This window comes from Malus domestica, chromosome 01 (assembly GCF_042453785.1).
Source record: "Malus domestica chromosome 01, GDT2T_hap1".
NCBI classification, from domain to species: domain Eukaryota; kingdom Viridiplantae; phylum Streptophyta; class Magnoliopsida; order Rosales; family Rosaceae; genus Malus; species Malus domestica.
In genome coordinates this window covers 22,280,086-22,289,745 of record NC_091661.1, presented here as the reverse complement: position 1 = coordinate 22,289,745, position 9,660 = coordinate 22,280,086, and the positions used below count along the sequence as shown (strand labels likewise).

The window sequence follows — 9,660 nt, the reverse complement described above, 5'->3', positions numbered from 1 at the left end:
AGAACAATCCATTGATCAATAAATTTTGACCAATTTCATGCATATAAACCATAAAAATTGTGACAATTGCATGAATTCGCCAAATACATGCACTTAATTCCTGTATCAGATACACCGTTCTTACAAAAACGGTTGTATAAAAAAAGAAGAAAAGTCGTCATCTTATAATGGTTTTGATGAAGAGAATTGCATTACGTGTCCCTAATTGAAAAAGAAAGGGACAATTCCAAAATCAAAGGTCGATCCTATCCAACCACTAGTCATATGACTCATCAATAATACTGATGTTCAAACAAAAAGTGAATTATACACAAAGCATTTTGTCCTAGATCGTCGATTTATCATCAGTCCCCATCGATCACTACCCCAACGTTATCAAGATAAGAGTACAGAGTGAAAAGGAATTTATATTACTTTACACCAACACACTCATCAAATACATACAAGAACATGTATATATGAGGTAGCCAGAGATGATAGTATGACAACAAGGGAGCTTATCTAACTACTGCTTCATTAATCGCTCTGCATCTTCACTATTTACTCGCAGCCTGAGAAAACAAAGAGAGAAAAATGGGAAAGGGAGGCATGTCTGATGGAGATCATGCTGATCGCTGTTATGGGGAAGCAATAAATGGTGATGTTCAACAAGAGAACATGGCTGCTTGGCTTCTTGGTGTTAAAAACCTCAAGATTCAACCTTACAAGCTTCCTAATCTTGGTATCTATTTCTTTTCATGTTTTGATTGAATCACCTTTTTTGGAAATGAAGAATTGGATTATTTGATTCACTGATATAGTTTTTTATGAGAAATTAATTGCTGAAATGATTAGGGTTTCAGTTGTCGTCGATATTTGATTTCTATATTGTTGAAATCTAATTTTTTTATTAGTTCAGTGATTGAATTTTGATTTTGATCTTTTTAGTAACTTCGTATGATTTGTTTCATTTTTCTGTCAAACTATTTGTGAATTGTGATACTTTTGCCTAGTTAACATCCTGCTTCCATTTTTTTTTCTGGGATTTCTTGATTTTAGGACCCCATGATGTTAGAGTCCGGCTGAAGGCTGTTGGCATATGTGGCAGTGATGTTCACCACTTCAAGGTGCTCCCTTCTTTAATTTGATGTGTAATAGTAAATTAGTTGTTAAGTTCTTTGGCTTTTGATGGATTAGAGCCAAGTTGGAGTTAAAATGGATGAAAGTAAACCATCCTAAAGCGCGGAGAGAGGATTTGAACTACAGTGCATATGAGAAGCATATATCTGCTCTAGCGTGCATATGAAAGAATAACAAAAAAAAATAAAAATAGAAATATATGTGGGTGTTGTTATATATATCCAATAAATCATTACTGACCGGTCTGTTTTTATTTTTGTTTGATACTATTTTCAGAACATGAGGTGTGTAGATTTTATAGTTAAAGAGCCAATGGTTATTGGGCATGAGTGTGCTGGGATCATAGAGGAAGTTGGGAGTGAGGTCGAGGATTTGGTGCCAGGCGATCGTGTGGCACTAGAGCCTGGTATCAGTTGCAAGCGATGCAACCTCTGCAAACAAGGCCGGTACAATCTATGCCGCAAGATGAAGTTTTTTGGCTCCCCTCCAAATAATGGTTGTCTGGCAAATCAGGTACACATATTTTGCAGCATTTCAAAACTATAATATATATAACAATTGTGCACTTTAGTCCACGTAGGTAGTTTCAATTGTGTCAATTTTAATCTTCTAGGTTTGCTTATATCTTTTGGCAGGTTGTCCATCCAGGAGATCTATGTTTTAAACTGCCAGACAATGTGAGTTTGGAGGAAGGCGCGATGTGTGAGCCCTTAAGTGTTGGTATTCATGCTTGTCGCCGGGCAAATGTCTGTCAAGAAACAAATGTCTTGGTCGTGGGAGCAGGACCTATAGGACTTGTTACACTGCTAGCCGCTCGTGCTTTTGGGGCGCCCCGAATTGTCATTGCGGATGTGAATGACGAGCGTTTGTTGATTGCAAAGAGTCTTGGCGCAGATGCAGTCGTTAAGGTTTCAACAAATATTGAGGTGTGTACGATAGTATTGTTTCTGAAATGGTTAAACACGCGTTGTGATTGATATCCAAATATTTAGACCTTGTACTTAGAATTGATCATCTATATTTGTTCTGAAGGATGTAGCTGAAGAAGTGGCTAAGATACAAAAGGTTTTGGAAAATGGAGTGGATGTAACCTTCGACTGTGCAGGCTTTAACAAAACCATAACAACAGCTTTGAGTGCTACTCGTCCCGGAGGCAAAGTTTGCCTTGTGGGAATGGGTCAGAGAGAGATGACTCTCCCTCTCGCTACCAGGTATAAATTGATCCGTGTTTTCAGTTAAACCTTTTGGCCGGTCCCTTTTGGGCTAGCACCCGATTGAATCAACGTGTCATAATTGCCATACGTGCGTGATATAAAAGTTTAACAGAAACTATTTGCATCACTCTTTTTACTCCGCATTTGGTATCACATTTCTAGTAGAGGCGAGATTGCTTATAGCATTACTAAGATTGTTGTGGTTTCATGATTTTTACGCAGAGAGATTGATGTAATTGGAATTTTCCGATACCAGAACACATGGCCGCTGTGCCTTGAGTTTCTGAGAAGTGGTAAGATTGATGTGAAGCCCCTCATAACACATCGGTTTGGATTTTCTCAGAAGGAGGTGGAAGAAGCCTTTGAAACCAGTGCTCGCGGAGGCAATGCCATTAAGGTCATGTTTAACCTGTAAAATCGATCGGATACAAGGATATTAATCATTTGGACCCAATCTTTGGTGATGTTTTTGTTTGCCTTAGTAACTTGGGGTTTTTCTTTTTTTGGTAAAGTTTGTAATTTGGGTTTGTGGTTCTCTGTGTTGTACTTATTATTAACTTTTTTTTTCCTTCCTTTTTTAACAATTAGTTGTCATGAACAATTAAGAAATTTGTCTTGTTGCGTGTGGTGGATTATATTGTTGGATAAGCAATGCGATTTGGGTTCAAACCCTTCGCTTCTCTTAATGTAATATTATTGTGAACAAAAATAAAACACAAAATTTGTGCCTACAACTGATCGTGTTGTATCTAAAAAATACTATTATAAGAGAAACATTCTATTAATCAAATAAAATGAAGAACATCATCAACATGAAATATAATTCCATGATTGCAAACGCAATAGCAAGGCGATACAATATTTCAACTTCAACCGCATATATAATTAACTGCATCCAACTACACGAAAAGATAATGCTAACGATGACAAAACCTTGCATCACTACCTAATGAAAATTTCATAGCAAATAGTAAACTAAGAGAAAAGACCACCAATCATGTGAAAAAATGTTACCTTATAATGCATGAATAATCCTCAACATTATTAGAGGCTTACATATACCATGACTCGTTAACGGGTAATTAGTTATGTAAGCAAATTGGTGTGGAACTAGATCAGAGTAACAGTTGTTGTGTAGCCAAGTTCACCTGCCCAATGCCAATGATGCGAAGAGCTAGCTTTGCTACCCAAAAAGTATACTTGCTTGCCGGAACCTTCCGTTTTCTAGTTTGCTTGGACTTTTAGTTTGAACATATATTATGTTAGTGTTTAGTGTACCTTAGTACAAGATCGAAACTTCTAAAATTTCTTTTCACTTCCTCCCCGTTCAAAGAGTCTGAAATGTAACTTCACTTCTATATAAGAGGTGATTGGCCTCATTACGTAGCTTTCTTTCCATCGTATTGAGACTTCGATCGATATACTACTCTATTTGAAGCGGATATTATTGTATATTTGGAAAAACACACACAAGAAGTTTCTTCACCCAGAGACACACAATGGAAGCTTATGCATTCCTCCTCGAGTTCAGCCCTGCACGATGCTTCACAACCGTGTGGATGGCAGCTGGCCACGTCAGGAGAAGGGCTAGGGCTTTCTTGGTTGGTTATTGATGGACGCGAACCCTCAACAACAACAGTACTTTGCAGTCTGTGCTGGTTTGCAGCCAAGAATGTCAAGAGCACCAGAGCAAACACAAGCCTCAAACGCTTTGCAGCCGTTCCTTCCATTTGTAAGTACACAAAATTTAGAGCCTCTATTTCTCTTGTAGGGTTTAGTTAGTTGATGCTATCAAATAGTCTTTCATGCATGAAGTGGGTTTTTGTAATAACTGAAAGGATGACTAATATGGAAGCTAATCCTTTTGGTGGTTTCAAATCTAGTAATACCAATGTTTATCTAGCTTCAGTTATAGAATCATTAATTAACTCTAGTTTAAATTAATTTTTATGTTTATACCTTTTTCACGAAATTCACAATTTCCAATAGTCTAACTATCGCATTCTTTTTTGTGAGTCTCACAAACATGAATGGTTAGGAGATCAACGGAACACACTAATCCTAAAATTTGTCCTAATTGATACATGCATTGTTACCTATACAATAGGCATGTGTCTCGAGCTTTTAGAAGTGGTGAGAATAGTGTGAGCCAGTAACGCACTGGTTTGAATTTTCTAAAAGGAAGGTGTAAGCCTGGAAGGCGTCTCTGAAACCCATGCTTGTGGTTGTGGGGGGAATGCCAATAAGTCCATGCTTGTAATTTTCTCATCTTTAATTGTATTTTTTGTTTCCTGATAAAGAAATGCACTGGTTTCAATTTTGTTAGGTGGATCGAATACGTATAATCGTACCTAAATTGAAATCCAAGCAAAACACACTGATGAAAAAAAAAACGAGTATAGTCCCAACAAAATCTGAAATATTCATGTTTAATCATACTCATAGTTTTAATTTAAATTAAGAACACTACAGAAAGTTATTATTTGTAGGACAAAAGGTCTTTACTCGACGGAAGACCTCATTTAGCTTAATTTGATGATTAAGCTAAATGAGGGGGTCAATGGTGTAAAGATATGTAATTTTTTTTTTTGGTAAACTGGATTTCATAATCAGGGCAAAGATGCCAAAGATTACACCGAAAGCCCACAGCGAGGCAATCAACCAAAAACAAAGCTGGAAGTGCAAGGGAAAGAAAATCCAACACTACAGGAAGCACTAGCGTCACCCCTTGCACATCCGAATAAAACTAATGTGGGCAAGGTAGTCCGTCCATCTTTATTAAGTACATGAACAAGTAAAGATAGGGGTCTGTCAACCCAAGTAAAGTCATACATCTCCACACAACTCCGCGATGCCAACCGATCGGCCGCCATATTGGCTGATCTTGAAGTCCAAGACCAAAGACAGTAATGGAAGGAATTGCCAACTTTCTTGCACTTCGATAAGATTGGAAACACCTCCCACCTGCCATTTGTGATGCTACCCTGTAAACACCAAATGGATTTCGAAGAATCAGATTCAACCACCACACGATTGAGACCCAAAGAGTGACCCAACTCACAGCCGCGAAGAATGGCTAAAGCCTCAGCAGCCGGAACACTAGGGGCCTGAAAACGGAACCTCCGAGCAGCAACAAAATTACCCACCGCGTCCCTCACCACCACTCAATGGCCGTTCTTGCTAAATTTGTAAGATGAAAAATGTGGTCGACCAAGAAAAAAAGTTTCCAACTTTTAATGGGCCTGTAAAGGGCTCAAAATAAATTTACAAGAAATTGGGCTGTCAAGTCTCCGGGAGGTCAAGCTAAGAGCAATTCCACCCCTAAGGACTTTGCGCCAGCACCCAGCGCATTTATCCACTCAAATGAACAGTAACAGACTCCAATGAACAATAATAGGCCAAGGCATCTCCACCCCTAAAAAAATGCGCTGGCACCTAGTGAAAAAATGCGCTGGCACAAACGATCTCCATCCCTACAAAATGTGCTGGCACCCAGCCCATTTAAAATATTTTTAAATTTTGTCTAAAAGAATAAAAAAATAAAATAGTTTTAATTTCGGTTAGGTATTTATAGGAAAAAAATTAACATTTTTCAAAATTTTCTGTATTTTTTTTAAATTTTTTTGTATTTTTTAATAATTTTTCTGTATTTTTTAATAATTTTTAATGAATTTTAATATAGTTAATTAATCTGGACAATTGGATTTGAAAAATATTCAAATCCAAGAGCTAGGGACTAGCCACGTGGCCAACAGTCATATTTATGACCGTTGGGCTGTTTTTTTATTTATTTATTTACTTTTTGTGAAAAAAACGTGGACCGTTGATCTATGATCGGACGGTCCATTTTAAAAGTCAAATTTAAATTTTTTTTACCGTTGGAAATCCAACGGTCTACAAAAAATAGCCGTTGGAAATCCAACGGCACTGAGGAGGGCCACGTAGCCCTATTCCGGGTGAACACAAGTGGGCTGACAAGTGGGCCCCCCGCCTGCAACCTGGTCTGCTACTCGCGCACAAGCGCGCTTGTGCTGCACGCGCCTGCTAAACAGGCCGATCTCTGGGTCTGTCCGAAATGGGCTGGCCTGTTGCCCGGCTTGGGCTGTGTGCCAGGCTCTTTTGCGGGCTGGAGCAAATTGACAAGGGGCTGGGCAGTTTTTTGGACTAGGTGCTGGGCAATGTCCACTGGGGTGGAATTGCTCTAAAGAGACTCAGCCTGTTATCTCCAAGCAACGAATTTGTGGGAACCAAAGCGCGAAAGAGAGAGAGACGGAGGAATTAGGTTTTGGTCTGTGATGTCCATCCGCCATTGATGATCTCCTTGCTCGCATCTGTAAAATTGCGTTTCCCTCGCGCTTCAGCTCGCACTCTTCATCCTCAAACGTGGCCGCCGCCGACCTCCAGCTGCAACCGCTAGTCATCTCCGGCCGTCGCGTCGCCGACAGCAATTAGCCAAACTCATCTCCAGGTAGATTTTTCGTTTTCATTTGATTCTGATTGAATTTCCCTCTCTGTTTTTTATTCATCGGGTTAGATAAATACGGTAGCTCTGTTGATTTTGTTAAGTTGATTTCAATTTATACCAAATTTGCTTAGTTTTTAGTACCATTGTTTGTTTTCTGGTATGTCGAATCTTTGGATAGAGTTAGTGGAGAAAGGATTGAAATTTTGCAACTGGGTCGGGAAATGATTGAAATTTTGAAACTTGGGTGGCATTTGATTTGAGCGTCCGCATCTAATTCAGTATGTAGTATATGTGACTGATTATGTTTTGGTTGAGGATTAGGGATTTTGGGGTGATTAGGTTTTAGTTTCTAGCTTTTGGGTCTTTGGGTATATTTTGTGTGTGTCTTGCGTGTGTGTGTGTGAGAGAGAGAGAGAGAGAGAGAGAGAGAGAGAGAGAGATGAATTCTGTTTAATTCCAGCTAACTTATATAATGAAATTCTAAGCGTTTTTGGGAAATTTGGTTGGTTAGGTAATATGGCACACAGGTTGCTTAGGAATGTGGAGGCAGATGGTTGGGAACGATCAGATTTTCCCATCATCTGCGAGTCATGCTTGGGAGACAATCCCTACGTCCGGATGACACGAGCTGATTATGACAAGGAGTGCAAGATTTGCACACGTCCGTTCACAGTTTTCAGGTGGAGGCCTGGTCGTGATGCGCGATTTAAGAAGTCGGAGATTTGCCAGACGTGCAGTAAGTTGAAAAACGTTTGTCAAGTTTGCCTCTTGGATCTTGAATATGGCTTGCCAGTTCAGGTTCGAGATACTGCTCTGGCCATCAGTTCTGACGATGCTATTCCAAAGAGTGATGTAAATAGGGAGTTTTTTGCTGAGGAACATGACCGAAAGGTAACTTTTCTGTCTTTTTCTTGAATAATCAGTCTAAGTTAGGGCATCAGTTTTATGTAAATGTTTTGAAATACTTTAGCATCTAATTTATTTTAATTGGGGAGTGCAGGCTAGAGCTGGTATAGATTACGAATCTTCATACGGAAAGGCACGGCCCAGTGACACTATTCTGAAACTTCAAAGAACAACACCCTATTACAAAAGGAACAGAGCACATGTCTGCAGTTTTTACATCCGGGGTGAGTGTACAAGAGGTGCTGAGTGCCCTTACAGGCACGAAATGCCCATAACTGGGGAATTGTCACAACAAAATATCAAAGATCGTTACTACGGGTATGTCTTTATACTTTACTCCATCTCGAATTGATAAGGAAGCATTAGTTTGTGGTTGCATGTTTTATGCTTATTGTTAGCTGACAACTGTTGGCTAGTTAAAACTTGTGAATTTGTTTGTTGATGAGCATTTTTCTGATGTTTAATGGTTTCCACTCAATTGTTTGCTCAGATTGAAAGTCTACCTATTTTCATTTAAGGAGGAAATTATTATATAAGAAGTGGTAGATAAACAAGTATATGAAGTCCGAATTTTCTCTTCGTTTTGGTTTTGTTTATATCTTTGTTCGTATTCCTCTTTCAATAATTCAGAGTTGAACTATCGATCCGAAGGTAGTAGGGTGTGCTACTTCAGCCTCTAGCTGGCATTTCAACCAACATTATTGCTTTCAAAAACCTATAGCTATATCCCTAATTTTGCTGCACATCTTTGCACATGCCTATAATGTAATCCTATGGATTTCTGAATTTTGTGATGCTCATGTTTCATCGTTAAATATCTGCAGAGTCAATGATCCAGTGGCGATGAAGCTTCTTAACAAGGCAGGAGAGATGCCCTCCTTGGAACCTCCTGAGGATGGAAGTATAAGAACCTTATACGTGGGTGGGCTTGATGCGAGAATTTCGGAGCAGGATTTAAGGGATCAGTTTTATGCTCATGGTGAAATAGAATCTGTTAGAATGGTACTCCAACGAGCATGTGCGTTTGTAACCTACACAACAAGAGAAGGTGCAGAAAAGGCTGCAGAAGAACTCTCTAACAAACTGGTAATAAAGGGTTTGAGGTTGAAGTTAATGTGGGGTAGGCCCCAAGCACCTAAACAGGAATCAGAGGGCACGGCTGAAGCTAGGCAGCCGGTGGTGGCTCATGGTGGTTTGTTACCTCGAGCAGTCATATCTCAACAACAGAACCAATCACAAGATCCAGCTGCGCCTGTGCACTACTACAACATGCCACCTCCACCTTCACAGGAGAGATCATTCTATCCATCCATGGATCCTCAAAGAATGGGTGCACTTATTCCATCTAAGGAAGGGGCTCCTAGTGGGACCACAGGGTCAGGAGAGCGCAGTTCCACTTCAGAGAGGCAGCAACATAGTCAGCATTATGCTTTTCAGAACATGGCTCAACCACATGGCCAATATCGTCAGCAGTTTTATCCTCCTCCATATGGGTATATGCCTCCACCACCACCACCACAGTACCAGCAATACCCTCCGCAATATCATGCCACAGTGCCGCCACCAACATCCTTGCCAATGAACCAACAGTACCAGCATTCTGGGACACCAGGGCCGGCACCCCCAGGTTCTACATCTTCGGGATCTGCATCATCATCGGGATCTGCACCTTCAAGTTCTGGACCTTCGGAATCTACTCCATCTGGATCCGGATCTGCACCAACGGGGTCATCACAGCAGTGACATTGCCCTCCTATTATTGTTTTAATACTGTCGGACGCGTGCTTTTGGTTATTCGAGTCAAAACTGGGCTTGCATTCTGGATTTCGGAAATTAATCTGTATCTTCCCAGGGTTTGCCCTTGTAAGCAAACATTCTGCACCTTTTGTGGATCAATCCTTTACTTTTTGTGTTTTTGGAGTTGACCTGATCTTTACATTGTTGCTTTGAGGTTAA

General features: G+C 39.9%; 2 protein-coding genes across 2 annotated transcripts; both read left to right on the top strand.

The window, feature by feature from the left end:
• Positions 1-483: 483 nt before the first annotated feature.
• On the top strand, positions 484-3,064 carry LOC103432365 (L-idonate 5-dehydrogenase-like). The gene is given in 6 exon segments (NM_001294035.1): positions 484-721; positions 1,039-1,106; positions 1,396-1,632; positions 1,755-2,045; positions 2,152-2,330; positions 2,556-3,064. Coding segments are annotated over 6 exon segments (1,116 nt in total). The 5' UTR covers positions 484-573; the 3' UTR covers positions 2,749-3,064.
• A 3,368-nt stretch (positions 3,065-6,432) lies between these two features.
• Positions 6,433-9,660, top strand: LOC103432354 (zinc finger CCCH domain-containing protein 40-like). The gene is made up of 4 exons (XM_008370546.4): positions 6,433-6,801; positions 7,310-7,689; positions 7,799-8,022; positions 8,529-9,660. Exons 2-4 carry the CDS (start codon positions 7,315-7,317, stop codon positions 9,445-9,447), a joined length of 1,518 nt encoding a protein of 505 aa, XP_008368768.1. The 5' UTR covers positions 6,433-6,801; positions 7,310-7,314; the 3' UTR covers positions 9,448-9,660.

What these genes read in the sequence shown, in the direction of transcription:
- LOC103432354 (XM_008370546.4), top strand. Translation starts at nt 7,315, where the DNA reads ATGGCACACAGGTTGCTTAGGAATGTGGAGGCAGATGGTTGGGAACGA. An exon ending in CTGAGGAACATGACCGAAAG is followed by an intron (nt 7,690 to 7,798) that starts GTAACTTTTCTG and finishes TGGGGAGTGCAG; the next exon opens with GCTAGAGCTGGTATAGATTA. An exon ending in ATCAAAGATCGTTACTACGG is followed by an intron (nt 8,023 to 8,528) that starts GTATGTCTTTAT and finishes AAATATCTGCAG; the next exon opens with AGTCAATGATCCAGTGGCGA.